Source organism: Ruditapes philippinarum, unplaced genomic scaffold (assembly GCF_026571515.1).
Source record: "Ruditapes philippinarum isolate M1 unplaced genomic scaffold, ASM2657151v2 ctg2090_1_1_1_1, whole genome shotgun sequence".
Classification (NCBI taxonomy): Eukaryota; Metazoa; Mollusca; class Bivalvia; order Venerida; family Veneridae; genus Ruditapes; species Ruditapes philippinarum.
The window spans coordinates 436,314-459,739 of NW_026853161.1; the positions used below are offsets into that span (position 1 = coordinate 436,314).

Below are 23,426 nucleotides of genomic sequence, written 5' to 3' on the forward strand. Positions count from 1 at the left end.
AAAATTTCAAGTTCAAGGGAGGTAATTCTGATAAATTTTGTGCTAGAGTTGTAAACCTTGTCACATATGATGTGGTTGATGACAAGCAACTTATATTTAAAGTTTGAAGAAAATACCTTAAGAAATAAAGAACTTATAGTGAAAAAACTTAAAAACTAGAATCAGAAATCTTGAAATTCAGTCTATTTGTTGCCATAGCAACCAGAATTTTCAACATAGGAAGATAAGAAAAGGATGTGAATAATTTCCATACTGCCATCTACCCATATGTCAAGTTTCATAAACATATTTTCAGTACTTTTTGTGTTATCACTGGATCCAGGTTATGTGTAAAATTTGCCATATTTTCAGTCTATTTGTGCAACCAGAATTTTCAACATAGGAAGAAAGAAAATTACGTGCATAATCTCCATACTGCCATCTATCCATATATCAAGTTTCATAAAAATATTTTCAGTACTTTTTGCGTTATCGCGGGATCCAGTTTATGTGTAAAATTTGTCATATTTTCAGTCTATTTGTTGCCATAGCAACCAGAATTTTCAACATAGGAAGAAAAGAAAAAGACGTGCATAATCTCCATACTGCCATCTATCCATATATCAAGTTTCATTAAAATATTTTCAGTACTTTTTGCGTTATCGCGGGATCCAGTTTTGTGGACGGACGGACTGACGGACGGACAGACGGACGGACTGACGGACGGACGGACAGACAGACGGACGGAGGGTAAACCTAAAGTCCCCTCCGGTAAACCGGTAGGGGACTAATAACAGGATTACGTAAAGATTACTAATCCAGAACTGGTGTGGTTTAAAATTTTAACTTTTGAAGTCATTTGTTTAGCATATCAGTATATTTTGAGTTATTGATGTCAAGGACCATTATATTGTATAGGTCACAGTGTTGAGGATGATAGCTGGTGGCATCCATTTTTGTTAATCAAATAACCAACATTGTTTTGAGCATGCTCCGCTTCAAAAAAATACGCTTTACTTAAACGAAAAATTAAGATCGAGTAGGACAAATGGGTAACAGGAAAATTGGAAATATTTACATGTACGTTACAATTAACACTACGTACAGTGGTTTATTCGGTATACAATCCTTTAAACTGTATAAAACTATTGTTTTGTGATAGTGATTTGAAAAATATTATCAGTAAACATTTATAATAGTTACAATATTGTGAAATTTAAAACTAGTCCCCTACAAGTATTATTTTAAGGATGGTATATCTGGCAGCTGGTCAATAGCAGTCTAGCTGGGTCATTGGTACAGCTTACTTATTTTTAGATATGATCCGCGTCACGATAAAACCAACATAGTGCGTTTGCGACCAGCATGGATCCATGTTGTTCGCTTACAAACTTTATAACAAGTAGAGAAACTGATAGCGAACAGCATGGATCCTGATCAGACTGCGCGGATGCACAGGCTGTTCTGGATCCATGCTGGTCGCAAACGCACTATTGGTTTTGTCGTGACGCGGCTCATATGACCATTCCTCGTGAATTCGACATAGAGTAAGGTCACGCAGCTTAATGTCGCGCGCCAGAATCAAACAGCTTTCGCAGGCCTGCTTGTTCTAAATATGGCAAAAGTCACGTAAACTTAAAGTACTATTTTTAGCTATTCAGCATCTCTAATGCTGTTGACATAATATCAGATTTTATTAAATTTAATGAAATTCCTTACTGCTTTATCAATATACAGGTTAATGGGAAAAGGGTTCTCCTCGGTTTATTTTTCAGCTATTTTCAAGAACTGTCAATCTAAAGTAAATGTATCAATCTTGTATACCGTAAATAGTAAAAGTATATTTACTTTATGCAAGTATATGCTGCAGTAAGTTGCATTATTGAACAAATAGTTATATAATAGCTATCAAGTAAACATGCACATTTATGTTTTTTGTACTTTTGTTTGTATTGCACAACAGTCTGTATACCTGAACAACTTTTGCGCCATTTTGAGGACAGTTAAGGCATGTCAGCAGTTTAAATAGGTCGTGCAACATTCAGGTTGCGCGAACATGCGATAACAAAAATGTTTATTTTCTATCTGTTGGGGTTAATTGAGTTTATTGTAGTTGACGAGATGTTGTTGAGTTATGGTAGTTAAAGTGTTTAATTTGCTTTAAGACTGTTGCTAGATTGCTAAAATAAAATAATGATGTATAATTTTAGTTTTTTTATTTTATTATCATGCTTACACTTGGAATTCTTATTTATTATACAAGGATAGAGTTCTAAATGATACACATTTTTCAGCGAAAATAAGTTAAGAAAGATTTCTGTTGGTGAACACGCACGCACACACAGACACATACAAAAAAATTCGTAACCGCATCACCAATACAGTGCTGGATCAGTAAATAAATTCCTGCTGAGTAAATGGCGCTAATAGGAGAAAGAACATTAACAGGGAGGGGATGATCCTAGCGAGCAAATAACATTAAGGGTACAGATAACGGGGAAAGGGCGGAGGAAGGAATTAACATGGAAAGAAAATGACGTCAGGGTACGTTAATTAACATAGCAATATAATGGACAGGTGTCCGTACAAAGTACCAACACAAGCAATATATTGTCTGATTTATGTGAAAATGAAGCAAAATGAATTATATGTCTTAGTTTAATAGTTATAGCATGTTATCATACAGCAATTTAATATGTTAGATACAAGAGTTGGAAAAAAGGTTTCTCCAACCTGTTCCTTATTTAAAGTGGTTTATACAAAGTTTTTAACAGTGTAAGTTGTACCCAAAGGTTGGACTAATTTTGAATCAATGGCTATCATTAATACAAATTAACACATTAATTACCAAAACACTCATAACAAAATTTTCATTTTTCTTTTTTAACATTATTTATTATCTGGTATTAAGTGTACAAGTATTTGTTACAATCCTGAAAAAACTCGCAACACAAAAGCATTTTTGGTGGCCTTCATTTTTTATGTATAATAGTCATATAATATCTACTACAAAAATGTTACAAACAAAATATACGAACATTTTACGATTTACTTGCTTAATTTTTCATATGGATCTGTCCTGCTTTGCATCAAGAACAGTCAATTTGAAGTTTACGGATTTTTTAATCAAATACATGTACAAATATTTAACATAGAGCCTGGTCAAGGATGCAGGTTAGCCCGGCTCTTGATAAAATCACTGTCGCTCGAATGTGCATCATTATATCACTCAGGCTACACCCACGTGATAGAATTCCTCGCATCCGTGATATAGTTCCTCGTATCCGAACAGAAAAAAATCACTGTTTGGGATATATTTTCTCTTAAATAACATTAATCTTGCTATGATTTCTTTAACTGTTAAAACATTTTATTTTGTGACCCATTAATAAAGAAAATGGAACTATACAAAGAAGCAGTATTTACATTTCAGATTTGTCACAGTTGCAACTTTAAAGTCAAAGCAATCCACTGGAAACTGCAAACGTTTACTTTTATGAGTAATATAATTGAGCCGCGCCATGACAAAACCAACATAATGTGTTTGCGACCAGCACAGAACCAGACCAGTCTGCACATCTGCGCAGTCTGATCAGGATCCATACTGTTCGCAATCAGTTTCTCTACTTGTAATAGGGTTTGTAAGCAAACAGCATGGATCCTGATCAGACTGCGCGAATGCTCGTCTGGATCCATGCTGGTCGCTAACGCACTTTGTTGGTTTTGTCATGGCACGGCTCATATAAGTGTAGACAGATCCAGTGATGCTGTAGCTTTAAAGAATGAATCTGTCTTACAGCATAAGTGCTTCCAAAATATGTTAACAAAGATAAAAATAATGCAGAATAAAAAAAAAATTCTCAATGAAGATGATGTATGGGGGAAATAACATATAGTAAATTGTTCACAGTATGTGATTGGATCCCCTGACCCCTTTGTAAAGCATGTATGTCCTTCTCAATGCCTCCAAACATCAAAATTTCATTCTGACCTTCAACTAAAGAGTAGAATATAGTCCCAGTCGGTGCTCCAGTCAAGTTTTCAAAGTTCAATTTCTGCCATGTAACTTTTTTACATTCCAAAACTTGTGAAATATCTAATACATGGGGGACCATCAGTGAGGCCAAATTTGTAGAAACTGGTGTTTTCTGTTGCCTGATATTGTGAAGATTTTGCGAAAGTCTAGGGGGTTCATTGTCACCATCAGACGGCCCCACCATATCAGTATGGCGAAATCTCTTCTCATACTTCAATAACGCTTCCAGCTGTTTTTGTCTATTTTTCATAGCATTAGGTCTTACACTTGGTTGGCCTGGTCTAGGATTGGATGTTCCAGCTTCAGGACTTCTAAAATCTGGTTGATGACTTGCACTATGAGCTGACAAACTAGATTGGTCAACTTTTTCAAAACCACAATTTTTTCCATTCTGATTGGCTGGTACAGCATTATGTGCCCTTTGATTGGTTGTTTCTATTCCAGATGTATGACTCTGATTGGCCTGCATGAAATCAGGTGATTCAGATGGTTGGCTCTGATTTGTTGACATTGTTGCATTGGATGCATATTCTTCACTGTGATTGGTTGGCATTGTGTTTGTGTCAACTACATTTTCTCTAGGAGGCACCCATATTTTACCCACTGGTTTGTATGTCCTTGGACTCACTGGAACAGTTCTTGGTGGTGGCTTAGCGGCTTTGCTCAACGTAACAATCATGTTATCTACCTAAAACATATCAAACTTAAACTGTCAAAATCATTATGTTATTTATCAAAATGGTTATAACATTCAAAAATATTTTTAACATTTGACTGATTGACATAACTGGTATGTCTATATAACTGTCTATATAACTACATAACTGTCTATGTAACCTGTGAGACAATTTTAATACCTGGGGCATGATTTCTATGACTTTTAGTAGAGGACAACAAGGTGATGCTACAAGCCAAATATCTAAGCTCTAGGTATTGAAGTCTGTGTCAGACAAGAAGACTAAAATGTGTTTTCTTATATAAGTGACACCCAGGCAGAGGCAAATTTTGACCCCTTGGGCATTAAACTGAAACCATTCAAATAACTTTTAAAAGCCACCTATAGATCATTCCTGAAAAGTTTGTCAAAATCTACCATATGGTTCTAGATGTTGTCTTACAACATTGTGGACCACAAGACTTAACACATGACTAATGACAAAAATTATGCGATCACAGGTGGGTACTAAAATTTGTTTTCATACAAATTGTGGATGTCTGACAACAGAACCCTATCATTCATAAAAAGCCCAATAAATCAGTAAGCCTTTGGCTGAGCTAATTAGCCATTTTTATGAACAATAACTGTACATTCAATATACATAAAACTACAAAACATAATTTATTATGTTAGAAGAGCAATTAGTTGAATCTCCATAGATTTACCTTGCAAGCACTGTTACACCAAAGCTGGGGAGCAGCCCACTGGGGGTTTTCTACAATAATTAAATCCCACCTCCACTCATCTTCCCCTACAGTCAACAACCAACAATCATTGTAAACCTGGAAAAAATTACTGTCAGAATTATTATTGTATATAAAGTATCACTTTTAAAGAAAATTTTGCTGCATTAATATTTTTGCTACTAGAATAAACAGATTTTGTAAATGTCGATTAATGTTGGGACACAGTCTGAGCGGGCAACTGTCCTAGACATTCGACCATCGCCAACTACTAAAGCTTGACCTCATAAAAAAATTAAAGATTCTAGGACATTTGCTCCTGCACACTCAGACTTTTGTCCCGTTTTTTTTTTCGATGGCGGACATTTGCTCCCTCATAATTATGTTTCAAAAGGGCAGACATTTACCCCCTTAAAATTTTTGAAGGTGTGGGCATTTGACCCTGTATTAAAAATTGATAGTTTGAATTCCAAATGCATAAAAAAAATTGTCAAAGAAAACAACAACAAAAAATTTAATCACACTCCAGCCTGGTTATATCTTATGTAAGAAAATGTTAATCCAAACAATGCCCGTTTAAAAGTAATTATACCTCTATTTTCTATTTTGTTAAACACAAAGCAGACTAAAAAAGCATTTTCTCACAATCAAAATTCACTTATGATTAAATTAATATGTTTATAATTGACATAATTATCAAACAAAAACATTTTTCCTCTTGAGCAATAATGAAATATGTGTAATCATTTCTTGACAAAAATAATAACATATTTTTTTTCCTGATCTATAAAAAATGAGTGGAATCAATTGAGTTTTAGCATTTCTTTAATGATTCAGATTAAACCCCAGGGACTACATGTTTGTAAACATCAAAGATTGACAGATTTTTTTTGAAGAGCCAACTAGTCACCTGTCAGAGAGGCAAACATGTGACTTTGGGAAGTAAATATGAATCAACTGCTTAAGTTGGTGTTCCCTTATGTCTGGAATTGTGAAGTTTGTTCTGTTGGATTTTAAGTCTCCCCAACACTGTAAAGGTCATATCTCATATGGTGACTTTCCAGCCTTACTGGTGGAGGAAGACCTCTGTAGCCCAATTTTTGCATTATTTAGGGACAAATTGGCACCGAGTAGAACCACTGATCTTCTGTAAGCAGCTCACTCACACACAGAATCCCAAACCAACAAGATGGCCAAGATGGCCCTGAAATCACTTATATAAAAACACTCCATGAAAAAGAGCAAGTAATAGTGTAAACTATAAACAAAAGCAGATATAAAATCTTAAATCTTAAACTGATATCAAAAAGTTCATATTTGTATCTGAAATAGTGCATGTATAAAAACATTAGTTTTTAATATATACATAATTATATGTATAAGGAAAGTCAATGACCACCGGGGTGGGGCCAATTTTGACCCCAGGGTTTTTATTTAAACAAACTTGGTAGACACTCACTAGAAAATGTTTCATGCTAAATATCTAAGCTCTAGCTCTTTGGATTTTATAAAAGAAGATTTTTAAGTTTTTTCTTTTGATTGCCATGGCAACCAGAGTTCCGCATGGAATTCAATTCTTTGAATTATTTTCAAAGGTGACATCCAAAGGAACAGTCACAGCTGTGAAGTTTGGATGAAAATGGCTTAGCGGTTTATAAGGAGATGTCATTTAAAGTAAAAGCGATCACAAATGCTCATGTCACTTTATGACAGGTGAGCTAAAAATGAGATTCAAACTCATAGCAGTGTGGGGGGGGAGGGGGGTATCTGAAGTAATCCGACCTAGTCATTGTAATATGCAGATATGAATAAATAAATAAACACCTGATTAGGTATGCCACCTCCACATCCTCCAACTATCAGAATATGACTGTCATCCAATGTTACCTAGTAAAAAAAATCAAAGTATTGAAAGTACCAAATGACTGCGATTTCATAATTTACAAGAAACAGATAAGTACTTTTCAGTATCTCCTAGTAGAGCAATTTTCTTGATGGAATACAGGTCAAGCGAAGCTCCCTTTATTTACATTCTGGCCCACCTGCCCCAGTAGCTATTTTGCACAACACTATTGTATTTTATCAGTGAAATATCCTTCATGCCAATAGTTTATGTTTTGGACAGACAAAGGATTGGTGCACACAGGAAACAAATACAAGCTAGAACAATAGTATTTCTAAGAAACAGTAGAACTAATGTACCATATAAGTACTTATTTCTGCGGGCTTAATATTCTGCGATTTTTGTTAAAATAAGAAGTTTTAAATTTCTGCGTATTTTATTTCTGCGGTCACAGTCATCATTCTCGCATTGATGAGTTTTATTTCTGCATTTTAACTAAGATATTTGTACAAAATTAACCGATAAAAAAGACAACATTTCAAGATTTGATGATATTACATTACTTCCACGACTGATAATGCGTTTCGTCGTTATCAATATGTATCGGTATATGCATGTTAAAAACAAACAAGAAAATAACATGCAATGACAAATTTTAATACTGTAATTGTATAAATATGAAGTGTGAAAATAAACAATGGCAAACTCGCACGTCAACTTAATATATTGTACAAATACATAAAAGGTATGTTTATAGCAGGTTTTAATGAAAATAACAAACAAGGGTCATTTTTGCATCAAAACTATAATAATAGTTGTTTTTTTTAAAACTGTTCACAAAAAAGACCCATCAAGCTTGGGGTGAGTGAAAATTATACAAACATGATGATTATTTATTTGAACTAAAAGAACAAGCAAAGTAAGTTTTTTTTCTAATATTTTGTTCATGGCAGATACATAAAGAAAAAAATTTATCTACAAAAGTGGATAACTACACATGGTATTGTATTTATACTATCCTGGTAGTTGATATATTTTGACATATACAAAAGGAAAGGCTTAATTTACTGCAGTTTTTAAATCTGCGGTGTTGTTATGAACCGCAGAAATAGCAGAAATAAAGTTCCCGCAGAAAAAAGTACTTATAAGGTATGTCAAATATTTAATAAAGTGGCAGTGTGGCCAAGTAGTTAACGCATAGACTAGTAATCTAAGGATTGCTGACCATGTGGGTTTAAACCTTGTCAGGGGAAAGCCGTTATTCCCTCGAGCAAAAACTTTACAGTCATTGCTTAGTACTGGTTGGTTCGAGGAACGGAATCGAGAGTATTTCAATAAGCTTATAGCTTCCAATACAATCAAACTAAAACTAGAACTATCACTAAATGTGATTAATACCCCCCGCAAGACAGCTTCGGAAATGAGGATGTTACTAGTAACAGAATACCTTGTAAAGAATTGAAACAGAGTTATGGTTGTGGGCAATTAAAGATAGTTGTGGTTCTTGTATGTAGCATTTCCTTTCAATGTGGTTGGCCATTGATGAAGTTTTATTGGATTACTCTGTAAGAAGTCCAGAAAGACAAGGAAAAGGTACAAAGGGCAATAACTCTATAAATACTGAAGATTAAGTTATGGCTATTGTACACTGCACTTCCTCTCATTGCGCTTGAGCATTGTATGAAGTTGTATTGAATTCCAACTACTAGTTTTCAAGTTATGCACTGGACAAAAAAGTAACAAAAGCAATAACTGTAATCAGTCCAAATAGAATTATTGTTCTTGTGCACTGCACTTCATCTCACTTGCCTTGACCATTGTATAAAGTTTCATTGAATTCCAACCATTAATTTTCAAGTTATGCACTGGACAATAAAAAGGAACAAAGGGCAAAAACTTTTAAATTAGTCAAAAAAGAGTTATGCTTTCTGTGCACTGCACTTCCTCTCACTATACTTGACCATAGTATGAAATAGTTTTGAATTCCAACTAGCAGTTTTCAAGTTATGCTCTGGACAAGGAAAAGTAACAAAGGGCAGTAACTCTGTAATTAGTCAAAATGGAGTTATGGTTCTTGTGCACTGCACTTTCTCTTATTGTGCTTGACCATTGTATGAAGTTGTTTTAAATTCCAACCAGTATGTTTTAAGTTATGCTCCAGACAAGGAAAAGTATCAAAGGGCAACAACTCTATAATTTGTCAAAATGGAGTTATAATTCTTGTGCACTGCATTTCCTCTTAATGTGCTTGCAACTGCATGAAGTTGTATTGAATTCCAACCAGTAGTTTTCAAGTTATGCTCCAGACAAAGAAAAGTAACAAAGGGCAATAACTCTGTCATTAGTCAAGATGGAGTCATGGTTCTCATGCACTGCACTTCCTCTCAATGAGCTTGACCATTGTATGAAGTTATATTGAATTCCAACTAGTAGTCTTTTAGTTATGCTCCGGACAAAAAAAAGCAATCGAAAAGTAACAAAGGGCAACAACTCTATAATTAGTCAAAATGGAGTTATGGTTCTTGTGCACTGCACTTCCCCTTATTGTGCTTGGCCATTGTATGAAGTTGTTTTGAATTCCAACCAGTAGTTTTCAAGTTATGCTCCGGACATGGAAAAGTAACAAAGGGCAGTAACTCTGTTATTAGTCAAAATGGAGTTATGGTTCTCGTGCACTGCACTTCCTCTCAATGTGCTTGACCATTGTATGAAGTTATATTGAATTCCAACAATTAGTCTTCCAGTTTGAGTCCGGACAAAAGAAAGCAATGGAAAAATAACAAAGGGCAATAACTCTGTAATTACTTTAGATAGAGTTATGGTTCTTGTGCACAGCACTTCCCCTTATTGTGCTTGACAATTGTATGAAATTGTTTCGAGTTTCAACCAGTAGTTTTCAAGTTATGCTCCGGACAAGGAAAAGTAACGAAGGGCAGTAACTCTGTAATTAGTCAAGATGGAGTTATGGTTCTTGTACAGTGCACTTCCTCTCAATGTGCTTAACCATTGTATGAAGTTACATTGAATTCCAACTATTAGTCTTCAAGTTATAGTCCGAACAAAAGAATGCAATGGAAAAATAACAAAGGGCAATAACTCTGTTATTACTTTAGAAAGAGTTATGGTTCTTGTGCACTGCACTTCCCCTTATTGTGCTTGACAATTGTATGAAGTTGTTTCGAGTTTCAACCAGTAGTTTTCAAGTTATGCTCCGGACAAGGAAAAGTAACAAAGGGCAATAACTCTGTAATTAGTCAAGATGGAGTTATGGTTCTTGTGCACTGCACTTCCTCTCAATGTGCTTGACCATTGTATGAAGTTATATTGAATTCCAACCATTAGTCTTCAAGTTATGCTCCGGACAAGGAAAATGCAACGGAAAGCTGGACCGACCGACCAACCGACCGACCACCGGGTGACTCCTATATACCCCCCCAAACTTTGTTTTTGGGGGTATAATAAATTTGTATAAATTAAATATTTTATAAGACACAATAATGATTTTTCTCAAAAACTGATTAGATTGGACTTTTCTTTTAAAGCTTCTGATATGCATAATTTAAATGACAAAATAGTATATTGTTGCATTCATGGATTACTTTGTTTGTTTGTTTGATTGGGTTTTACGTTGCACCAACACAGTTTCGGTCATTATGGCGACGTTCCAGCTTTACTGGTGGAGGAAGACCTCAGGTGCCCTTCCGTGCATTATTTCAGGCACGAACGGGCACCTGAGTAGAGCCACCGTCGTTCCGTATACTAGCTGGATAGCTTCCTCACATGAAAGAATCCAAAGTCCCTGGAAGGATTCAAACCCACAGTGGTGATGGCAGGTGGTTTGAAGTCAACGACCTTAACCACTCGGCCACGGACACCCCGCATTCATTGATTACAATAGCTGTGAAATGGTCCAAGTGCAACATGAAAGGCCATTTAATAAGAAGTAAATTTGCCTTACAATTATTCAAATTTTTCAATTAACAAAATGTTATAAACAACAAGAATAAACATAAAAGCACTTAAATAAATAGATTTCTTCACTTAAACAAAACTAGGTAGCATGGTTGGTAACATGCACTTTTCAGTACCGTCCACGAACAGGCTCAAATAAATTTTTGTTGTTTTGGGCTTTCTTACGGCATTCCTTTTTATCTATTATATTGCCACATCAGTCTTACTTGTGCCATAAGATAATTCGCGCACATCGTTTGTCCAAAATAATTATTCAAATTGTAAACTAGAACTCCGCGAGTCGGATGTGTCGCCTTGTGAACAATGTAGTTTAGGGGAAATGGCCAGGACAAAAATGAAATATGAAAATTAACAAAGGGCAATAACTAAAAAAATAATAAGTGCAGAGCAGCAGTTTCTGTACACTGCACTTCTTATCAATAAGATCTATCATCCTATCAAGTTTCAAGTCCATAACTTTTATACTTTCGGAGAAATGGCCTGGACAAAAATTAAGTATGAAAATTAACAAAGGGCTATAACTCAAAAATTAAGAAATGCAGAGTACCGATTCTTGTGCACTGCACTTCTTAATAATGAGATCTATCATCCTATGAAGTTTCATGTCCATAGCTTTTATACTGAAGTAGAAATGGCCCGGACAAAATTAAAGTATGTAAATAAACAAAGGGCAATAACTCAAAAAATAAGAAATGCAGAGTACCAGTTCTTGTGCACTGCACTTCTTCTTAATGAGACCTATCATCCTATGAAGTTTCAAGTCCATGGCTTTTATACATTAGGAGAAATGGCCCGGACAAAAATAAAGTATGAAAATTAACAAAGGGCAATAACTCAAAAATTTAGGAAGTGCAGAGTACCGATTCTTGTGCACTGCACTTCTTAATAATGAGATCTATCATCCCATGAAGTTTCAAGTCCATAGCTTTTTTAGTTGAAGAGAAATGGCCCGGACAAAATTAAAGTATGAAAATTAACAAAGGGCAATAACTCAAAAAATAAGAACTGCAGGGTACCGGTCCTTGTGCACTGCACTTCGGGTTATTGAAAGAAGCATGCATACCAAGTTTGAAGTCAATCAGACTTATAGTGACTGAGTTATGCTCCGGACAAGCTTTAGGGGACGCCGACAACGACGCCGACAACGACACAGACGCCGCCGACACCGCCGACAAAAGTAACCCCTATATGTCACCTTTTCAAGGCGACACAAAAAAGACCCAAAATGAAAAGCGTTTAAACGTTTTTCACTCATATCGGGCTAAGAAAAGCATAAAAATACCTTTGTCAATTTATTTCAAAGTATATTTTTTAACTATCTGTGCTTATATTTCTGTTTAAAGTGCCCCAGCTCATTTATGTAAGAAATTCAAATGTTATTGTTTTAGGCTTTTAAACCTCAGTGGAGTCCCTTTAAGGAATACAAGCTTTGAAATAGAGAAAAAAAGAAACTAAAAAAAAAACACCCAGAACTCAGTTTCTTTTTTTCTCTATTTCAAAGCTTGTATTCCTAAATCTATTTATTCATTTTTTTCTTTTAGGGTGTGGCAGTGTTTTTTTAAGCAGATGTTTCAGATCACATTAATTTTCTTGTTTGGCTGTCTTCTGTATTTACTATTTGTTGATCTTGATTTGCAATAAAAATTTCAAACAGTTGCCACTTTTAAGGTTATCTACAAATATCACTGGTGCTAACACCAAACTACTATAAAATGATATATTATTTTCCTAAAATCTTTCTTAAAGAAATTAAATTGCTTTTAGAAAGATTTTAGAAAATTGAATTAAAAAATTAGTGAACAAACCTGCGTCTGTCCGTATCTAGGCATTGGCCTCCTATACCCTATCTTCGGCATTTTCCAAACTTGCTCATTAAAATCAAACAACCACACTTCATTTGTTCTGAAATTCAAAATATAAGTTAAAAGGGGCCAATCAAATTAATATGAGCAAACTTGATAAAAGACTACCCAAGAATGCTACAGACAAAGTTTGGTGATCATCCATCAATTACTTTGTAGAAGAAGATGTTTTAAAGTTTTTCTATTTTTAGCTCTGCTGACCCCTAAAAGGAGCCAATTGGAATGACATGAGCAAATTTAAGTGTGACTGTCACAAGGATGCTACAGACCAAATTTGAAGTAAATCTGCTTAGTAGTTTCAGAGAAGAAGACAATTGTTGACGCATGACGACAGACGCCAGAGCATTCCCCTTTGATACTAATAGCTCACCCTTCGGCTCTGGTGAGCTAAAAAACGGAATATAATTAATAAAGGAATATAATATAACTAAGACGGGAGAAAACTAAGACTGGAATATATCAAACCACAGAATATAACTAAGAAAGGAATATACATGTATATAACTAAGAACAAAGTAGAACTAAAACCAAATAAAACAAAGAATGGAATAAAACTAAGAAAAGAATATATAAACAACTAAGAATGGAACATAACTAACTAGAACTGCCACTGTCATGGCGTGAATACCCCCACCTACCACTTTGTCAGAATCAACAGTGGCCATTTAGAGCCCAAGGACAACCTCCCTGCAAAATTTGAGGTTACTAAGCCAGTGCGTTGCTAAGTTATGTATTCTACATGCTTCAAATGTGAAAATGTCAAAATCAATACACTGCGGACAGGCATTCTTAAGCATTTGAGCAGGCAAGCTTATTATAGTAAAATCCATGTGACCTTGACCTTTGACACAGTCACCTAAAAATAAAAAAAGTCATCTACTAGTCATAAACAACCTCAATACCAAATATGAAGACTGTTGACCATAGCCTTATTAAGCAATTGAGCTGACAAGCTTTTTTTAGTCAAGGTCCCTTTGACCTTGACCTTTGACCTAATGACCTCAAAATCAATAGGGGTCATGTACTAATCATGACTAACCTCCATGCCAAATATGAAGACTGTGGGTCATAGGATTCTTAAGTTAATAGGCGGACAAGCTTTTTGAAGTCAAGGCCCCTGTGACCTTGACCTTTGACCTGGTGACCTCAAAATCAATAGGGGTCATCTACTTATCATGACTTAACCTCCATGCCAAATATGAAGACTGTTGGTCAAAGGATTCTTAAGTTATTGGGCGGACAAGCTTTTTGAAGTCGAGGCCCCTGTGACCTTGACCTTTGACCTGGTGAACTCAAAATCAACAGGGGCCATCTACTAATCATGAATAACCTCCATGCCAAATATGAAGACTGTGGGTCAAAGGATTTTTAAGTTATTGGGCGGACAAGAAAAAAACCGACGGACGCCAGAAGGCTGGACGGACAATCTGATTCCAGTATACCCCCCTTACAACATTGTTGTGCGGGGGTATAAAAATGGAATATATCAATGAATGGTCTATAACTAAGAAAGGAATATATATAACTAAGAACGTAATATAACTGAAACCGGAATAAACAAAACTAAGAAAGGAATATATATACATGTATAACTAAGAATTGAATATAACTAAGAATGGAATATATCAAAGAATGGAATATAACTGAGAAAGGAATATATATATAAATAAAAAGGGAATATAACTAAGAATTGAATATAAAAAAGAACCAAATATAACTCAGAATGAAATATATATTATAACTAAGAACGGAGTATAATTGAGACTGAAATATAACAAAGAACGGAATAAAGTTTTAAGTTAATATCTTTGATACTATTACTTTTTGTAAAATGTACCTAAACAAAACCTTAATCAAGAAATTCAAAATCAAATAGGGGGAATTACTGACAAACAAGAGGGCCATGATGGCCCTGAGGTCGCTCACCTGTATATAGGCCCCCAGGAGCGGGGCCAGTTTAAACCACAGGGCTTTTATTTGAACAAACTTGGAAGACACCAATTAGAAGATGTTTCATGATGTTAAGTTTTTACTACACACATATAATGAAAAACAATGATCTCCTTTCCTTAAGTTTTTACTATATGCATATAGGGAAAATCAATGACCCCCTGGGGCGGGGCCAATTTTGACCCCAGGGCTTTTATTTGAACAAACTTGGTAGACACTCATTAGAAGATGTTTCATGCCAAATATCTTAGCTCTAGCTCTTTGGGTTCTTTAAGAGAAGATTTTTTAATTTTTTACTATATGCATATAGGGAAAATCAATGACCCCCTGGGGTTGGGCCAATTTTGACCCCAGGGCTTTTATTTGAATAAACTTGGTAGACACTCACTAGAAGATGTTTCATGCCAAATATCTAAGCTCTAGCTCTTTGGGTTTTTTAGAAGAAGATATTTAAAGTTTTTTCTTTTGGTTGCCATGGCAACCAGAGTTCTGCATGGAATTAAATTCTTTGAACAATTTTTAAAGGTGACCACCAAAGGAACATTCCTGTGAAGTTTGGATGAAATTGTCTTAGTGGTTTATGAGGAGATGTCATTTAAAGTAAAAGTTTACGGACGGTCGACGGACGAAAAGCGATCACAAAAGCTCACCCTGTCACTTTGTGACAGGTGAGCTAAAAACAAGATTACTTTTGTGCAAAAATGCTTTGCTATCACATTAATATAACAGAAGTATATTTTTTTGATGTCTATATAACTTAACTTTGCCATAAACTGTTAATTTGGGGGTCAAGGTAATATTTTGGCATGTCAAATGACAGAAAATGTGCAGATGTGTATAATGTTCACATACAAAGGCCATAGTTAAATAATTTATTCAAAAAAAAAGTATTCATATTCAGTAAAAATTAAAGTATTGTGCTGTCTTACACAGGTGTATTAAATATAGTTAATTTTCTTAAATACCATATTTTCAATTAAGCATTACCTACTGTTAAAAACATAAAAACATTTGCATCATAATATACATGGCGTGAATCATAATGTCCTTATAATGTGTGCTTTAATCATTATATAAATATCCCTGCAAAGCTTGCTAGAGGTCATTACCTCAAATGATTCATAAATATTTCTGACCCTTGCTAGAGGTCATGACCTCTAGACAAACCCCTAGCTATCAAATCTTTTTTAGAAAGACTTGCATAAACATGTACACATGTATGAAAGACATTACAATATGAGTTGTTTCCCTTTCACTAAATTAAAGTATTTAACTATTATTTGAAGAAAATCAATGGTCTGGGAAAATGCCAATTTTGGCCCCAAAATTATGATTTGAATAATCTTAATAGAGATTCATTAGACAATGTTTCATGCTAAATATCTAAGATCTAGCCCTTGTACTTTAATAGATTTTTTTCTTTCTATATACATAATTATAAGCAAAACTTCATTGCTCTAGGCAATTTGGTTCTAGAGTAGAAGGTTTTAAAAATATTCTTTTATTCCTTTTGGTTGCCATAACAACAAGATTTCTGCTTGGAATTAAATTCTTTGAACACCTTTGGAAGCCCTTCACCTGTTGGACGCATTCACAATTTTGCAAAAATTTACAATCTACAAAATTAAGCTTACAATTTTGTCTTTTTCCAGATTTTTTCTAATATAAGACACTTAAAGTGAATAAAATCTCAACTTGTCCTTTGTGTTGATGTATTGTTTAAAATTAAAACGTCATCTTAACTGAAAGTTGAATTACTTCCAATTTGATTTGCACATTTTTTATAAAAGTTTAATCAAGTAAATGTCCGAAAAGGTTATTAGATAAAACCCAAATTGATGGGAATTTTATGGCAGTTTTTTTGATAATTTCAATTTTGTGGACAATTTTTTCAAGCTCAATGAATTTAGATTTGTCTTTCAGTTGTACAGTTACCAGATAATGAAAGACATTTTTCAGCAAACTGGTCAAATTTAAGAACATATTCTGATCAAGCTGTACATTGCAAACAAATCTGACATAAATACAAGGAACATGTCCGTTACAGTGTAACAGACAAAAAATGCCCTCAAAGGGTGGTGAATTCTTTGTGAAATATCTGAAAAAGGGTCATTTGGGTAATTCCTTGTAGATCTTTTAAATTACAAAAATAACAATTTGGATTTTTTTTTCACAATTGTCACGGTACTGGACCCATTCACAATTTTAGGGAAAAAATTGCTGGGATCATCGTTAAAGTTTTGGGGACAGCATAATCAACAGAACACTGACATGACTGTCACAATACCTCTATTATTTTTCTTCAAAAAAAAAAAAAAAAAGTCAAGCTAAAAATGACCTACCTTATACCAGGAATCTGTGATCCTCCAAATATCACCATACTATCACCAATAACTGATGCGGAATGTCCGGCAATAGGTTGAGGACTCTGGTGTGATAATGTTGTTACATGGGACCACCGGTTTGTTGATGGTTTGTAAATATGAAGTTCTGAGAAAAATCTTGCTGCCTGGATCCGATAAAAGACCATTTAAAAGCATTATGGTGTGAACATAGATCAGTCAATATTATAAAACATTTTGTTTACTATATCAAAGTATAGGTCAACAACTGATTGCTCACAGCTGGTAGATATCAAAATACTTTACATAGAATTGAAGCACTACTCAATTGATTTAACTGAAGGAGTCATAATAATTATGATTAGGCTCTAAACTGCTGGCTGGCAAACTAAAATATCTATAAAAATTGACAATGGACTGTTACTGTTAAATAACTTATGCCATTTTCGTCACATAAATAGAGGATATTCAAGTTTTTTCTATAAATACATGATTTATTTTCATCGAGTGGTATGAAAATAAATATTTCATGAGTGGCGGTAGCCACGAGTGAAATATGGTAATTTTCATGCCACAAGATGAAAATAAATCATGTATTTATAGAAAAAACTTGAATTTTCTGTTTATTATATACATTTTTCTCTTTTTTTGCAATAAAATTTGAAAGACTTTCCCATAAATTTTGGTACTGGCAGAATTTAAAAGAAAGTAGTCTGGCAAGACACCAGTGAAAATACGGAAAATATGTTTCACTGCAGTGAAAAATAAATTTTTACAGTGAAAATACGGAAAATGAAAATATGCATTTTATTTCATCAATATTTCTCAATATTTCATTTATAAGTATATAATAAATGACTTTACCTTTACAATTACACCTATATGCAATTCATGACAGTTTAAGCTGCAGAAATTTCTTCTTTAAGAGACTATGATGTTTACAAGTTGGAGGAAAAATACTCACCTGTATACCTTCACACCTACCTCGCTAATATTGAAGTGATTAGCACACGGCTAGCCAGCATGCACCAGTGTGCAGTTTGACCAGGCTCTTAAGTGTGACACTAAAAATGCTAGTATAGAGCCAGGCCAACCTGCATGTCCTTGCAGGCTGTAGAGGCTCTATCCTGTTGACTAACTTTAAATTTTCAACTTTATGTCCTAAAATTAAGAACAGACAGTTTAAAAGATGGAAGCTGGACAAGTCCATTTAGAAATCCAGGGGGCTATTGGATTAATTTTAAATGAAATATACATATACATACCTGATGCAATGGGAATGGTGTAGGATGACTCCAGCCTCCAAATAGAACTAAGTTATCTTTATATACTACCAAACTGGCACATGCTTTAGGATAGGGATATGTCCCTGTGTTTAAAATAAAGAATTATACATTGATTTTAACTGTTTCTCAAAATTATATATAAAACAAAGACAATGAGTATGGAAATGAAGCATAAGTCAAAATTTAGTACTGAATATTGGGATAATCATTCTTTACAAATGGATAGCATAAATAGTTTGTAAGGGCAGGACCACTACGAACCTTCCCCCTCCACTCCTTCAGCCCCTCCTACTTCCTGGACATTACTTCAGTTAAGATAAATTGACTTACAACAAAATCATTTTCATAACCCCTGCAAAGAATGTTCTTTTAAAAAATTACTATCTGATAACAAGTGAACACCCCTAGGTTTGACTGTAATACTAGCAATAATATCATTATCTTACCCATTGCCAAGGGCCTTATCCATTCTCTAGTTGACAGATCAAACCTCCATAGATCATTTAATGTGGTGTTAGTAGATGTACAGCCTCCAAAAACGTACAGAGATTTATCATGGTAGCAGCAACTGTGAGAATAGCGTTCTGTGATATGTGCCACAGGTTCTGGTTGAATGCATGACCAGTCAATTTTGGATGTATAAACACTTTGTAGAAATATTTGATGAAGTTTCCTCTTAACAACTGAAAAAAAAAAAACTTAAATGTATCAAATAGTTTTATCAATCATATTTTAGTGCTTATTTTCAATTTATCAAATAACTTGATTAAAATAAATATGTAGATCTATAGAATTATTGCTCTTTTCACATTTAATAATGTGCCTTTTCAATTTCAACATTTTACATGCACTATTAAGATTGTGACTGTGACAATATAACTGGAGAAACAACTACCAACTAGTTATGCAGTCTGCGAAATAAGGCACAGGCCCAATGCCCGAGGCTGGTAAAATCCAATTCGGGCCTGTAAAAAAACCCAAAGATTGTCAGCCCCACGGGCCTTTGAATTCAGAAAGTGTTTTCAAATAAAATTAGTTTAAATATGCATAATCTATATTATCATCTACAGCTATTGGTAAATGTAAATATATGGACAATGCTCAAGTATAATCATAAATCTTCGCGGGATCAAGAACAAGTCATGTTAAATTTCTGTTGAAAAATAAATTTATCTTAGATTGACCCATTTAGATTTGTGAACAACAAACATAAAGCACTAATTTAAACATCTGAAGTGAAACCAGTGATTGGTTGTGTTTAATTAGAGGATATGTGCATCAAATGCAATGCTTTCTTTGTTGATATTTATTTTCATGTTTCGAACAAATAAAGTGGAAAGCAGTAGATTGAAGAGTATATTGAGTATAATATTTTACAAGAACAGAAAATGAGGACTGATTTTCCGTGAATAAATTGAACCTTAATGATGTGAATAAAACATTAAATGAACTGTTGTCTTTATTTTGCACAATAAATGTTTTGGGCCTGTGATATTCTGTCCGGGCCTGTACTTCTGCCAGTGTGAGCCCTGCATCGGGGACTGTCGCCCCTTCAAACCCCAAACAAAAGGGGGCACATTCCTCCTCTGGCAACCCCTTGATGTACCTTTTTGATAGGGGCGGCGCCAAAAAAGTGATCCTTTTTTTAACAACATTTCTCAAAAGCACAAAATCATGATGACAGGCCTGTTTAATGTACAGTTCTATCATGTTTTTAACCTGTTCTTAGCTGCACTTGATGTTCCCTTCACTCATGTTAATAGTCACAATTGTGCGACGATGCTCCAGAGGGGCCCAGCACATTACCCGGAAGAAGAAGATGGAGCTAAATATAAGATGGAGAAGAGACTGTGACGTCACTCAGTTAAAATAAGTATTGGCGGAATTGTGTTCCCATAAGTTATCATTTGTCGGGAGATTTGATGCATCCTGGGTAAAAGAGCCAAAATACCGCCATATTGAATTCCCAGAGGTACATTAACAAAAAAGACTAAACATTTTTTACTTATAAATATAAGAAGCAATAGTTATTTATTCTTAAACGTACAAAACAGGGTTCCCGCTGTCGCTCGCCAATGGCGCCAAATGCGACAATATATTAATTCTGGCGCATAAAATCTTTAATTGGCGAATTTAACTGGCGCCAACGTAAGATAAAAGCATCCGACAACTAGTACACTTAAATGTCACAAGCGGCCGCGTCAATTACATAAGCGGCCCAAATGTGAAAGGTCACGCGCTATTAGTTTGTTTATCAAACTGTATAATCGGGTACCGTATAATCAATTATGTCATCAATTGTGTGACACTTCGGGAACATGTGAAGATGAAAGTGTCAATGTGTTAAATGGAAAAATTTACGTCTTTTATTCTCTGACATGTGTGGTCAACAGGTGTTTGTAGCGAACAGAGAAGTGAAAGATCGTCCGTGATGTTGACAAACATTGAACTTTCGGTAAGTTGACTCGTCAACTGATTAAAAATAATTACAGTTTGAATATTAAATCGGATGACAATTAAAAGAATAATTTCACCAATGATTGATCTAAAGTCACAGTACTGCAATGTTAATATTTTCATATCTGAATGTAAAGTGCTGAAGTGTCAATTCACATGCAAACCCTATTAAAATAAACAATATTTTTCATTGTTAAAAATATTTAGTATCTATTCCTGCTGTGAATTGTTAGGATTGATGTTTTAATGCTAATTTTTCTGCTGTATAGTCCGCTGAATTTTGCTATGGGGATTTTTTGAAGTCAAAATCAACTTTTGGCTATTATTTTTTTTATGGCAATGTTTTGTTTTTTTAATTTTGTATCTGTAGATCACCAGATTGTCGGGTAGAGGCTGGGAAAGATCTTGGCTCAGTCCAGCCTGTGAGAAGAACTGCTATACTGGCAAAATGGTGGATAACAGGACCTCCCATGACTAACTTAACATGATGATTTTGATAACATTTATGCCGTCATATGTATTTGTTTAAATGGAATTTGAAAACCACATAATAGTATGCCTATATTTAAGATAATAAACCTGTGCAGCTGTAATAAAATGAAATATTATAAATATGTGTTTGTAATCATAATGATATATAACTGCTAGCATATCTTAGCAAAGATAGGCATGTCTCCCTTGCAGAATTATTGGCTCCAACTTTGGAGCCATTTGCTCCAACTTTTTCTGATTGGCAAATTTGGTGGCGCAAACTAATTTTGACCCAGAGGGAACCCTGCAAAACACACTTTTCCATCCATATCGGCAATGTAAGCATCTAATTCACGGATATCACCAAAGTGAAAATCGGAGACTAGCAGGAAGAGACTATCACCGATGCGCGCAAAGGATTGTGGGTCTGAATTGGACTCTCATCTTTTTTCAGAGTTTCCTATCCGTTGTTTATATATATATGTGGTTCTATACAGTTACACTAGTCCTGTATAACACAAAATTAAACACAACTTACAATAGTAAAAGCAATAATCATTTTAGACAGTCTACATGTATGCACCTTTAATAAGTTTGTTCCAGGCAGTACAGACTAAACTTGCTGATTTCAAGTCTCTGTATGGAGACACCTTCATCAAGATGAATTCTAATATTTCTTCTGGTAGATCATGTATAGTCTTATTTGATATATATTCGCCTGTCTCGTCAATTTCATCCATTCTACTTATTTAAAAGCGAAATTGGCTGATTAAAGATAAATTGTTGTTGTTGTTGTTGCGGAATCTAAAATCATAGCTAAAACCAGTTCAACCCGGGATGTACTATTCTCCGGTCCGGTCGCTTCCGGTCTCCGGTCTCTCCCGGTCTATTTTGACCGAAATTTACGAGAGACCGGCGAATGGTCTCAACCTGGTACGGAAATAGACCCAATCCGTTGTAGTCTAGAAAGTAGTTCTTTAAAATTTTGAAGTGGCCCAATTTAAGTCATCTTTAGTTAGATTGGTCATAATTAAAGTATTTTTATTGCATGTGTGCAGTAGTTGTTAAAAGTTGTTTTTTGTATATTCTCCAGGAACTGATTTGTTGGCGGAATGATTAAAGATGTACTTCCCACCAGCATTCAGGAGTTTTTAAAGTGGTGAATTTAAACAGTGTTACAACAGAATGAAGATTTCTGAAAAAAGTAGATGCCTCACCTATCATATTTTGGGCCTCATTGGACTTAGAAGTTGGAGACATTAAATATTAATTCATCAAGAACAGTGGAATCCAGAATTAAGCCTCAAATGTGACTGATTTACTATAGAACAAAGAATACGAAAATTCAGTCCAAGATAAGAAATGAGAAAAATGTGAACTGGTTGATGGATATGATGAAACTTGCATCAGCGTTGTGTTTATGAATAGAAATAAGGAAAATAAAGGATAACTGACAGGTTTGAAATGTTAAAATTTTATTTCAAATTTTAAATTTTGACATTTTAAATTGGGACAGATGTTGTTATTGTTATCTCCCCTCCAAATGCCGATGTCTGCTACTGTGTCAGTAAGCAGAGAGAAGGGTACAGAGCTTTTGCATGAAAGATTAACCACATTTTATTGAATTCAAACTGTAAAATAAATCTAAAATTTTAAAATAAAATCCATTGCAATGAAAAATCGATCGGAAGTAGTATTTTCCTGCGCATGCGCAATCTGCGTAGGGCAAAAAGCGCATAGAATAATATAGAAATATAGAAGAAGCTCATAGACAATTCCGAGAGTTAGTTTAAGGTAAAAGGTAGAAAATTATATAAATTAGCTTTT

At 34.6% G+C, this 23,426-nt stretch overlaps 1 protein-coding gene and 1 long non-coding RNA gene across 2 annotated transcripts; one reads left to right on the forward strand and one right to left on the reverse strand.

The window, feature by feature from the left end:
• Positions 1-2,619: 2,619 nt before the first annotated feature.
• On the reverse strand, positions 2,620-22,417 carry LOC132735886 (F-box only protein 42-like). Its single transcript, XM_060722913.1, has 8 exons — positions 22,183-22,417; positions 19,118-19,354; positions 18,651-18,754; positions 17,386-17,552; positions 13,037-13,133; positions 7,241-7,303; positions 5,399-5,515; positions 2,620-4,703 (listed from the first exon to the last, which is right to left on the reverse strand). Exons 1-8 carry the CDS (start codon positions 22,337-22,339, stop codon positions 3,840-3,842), a joined length of 1,806 nt encoding a protein of 601 aa, XP_060578896.1. The 5' UTR covers positions 22,340-22,417; the 3' UTR covers positions 2,620-3,839.
• LOC132735893 (uncharacterized) lies at positions 20,722-21,734 on the forward strand. Its single transcript, XR_009626514.1, has 2 exons — positions 20,722-21,126; positions 21,499-21,734. It is a non-coding gene; the product is annotated as an uncharacterized LOC132735893 (long non-coding RNA).
• Positions 22,418-23,426: the final 1,009 nt, after the last annotated feature.

Coding starts and splice junctions, on each gene's coding strand:
- LOC132735886 (XM_060722913.1), bottom strand. CDS start 22,339: ATGGATGAAATTGACGAGACAGGCGAATATATATCAAATAAGACTATA. Junction 18,755..19,117: donor GATAAGGCCCTTGGCAATGG/GTAAGATAATGA, acceptor TTTTAAACACAG/GGACATATCCCTATCCTAAA. Junction 4,704..5,398: donor GGTGTAACAGTGCTTGCAAG/GTAAATCTATGG, acceptor GATATGTTTTAG/GTAGATAACATGATTGTTAC.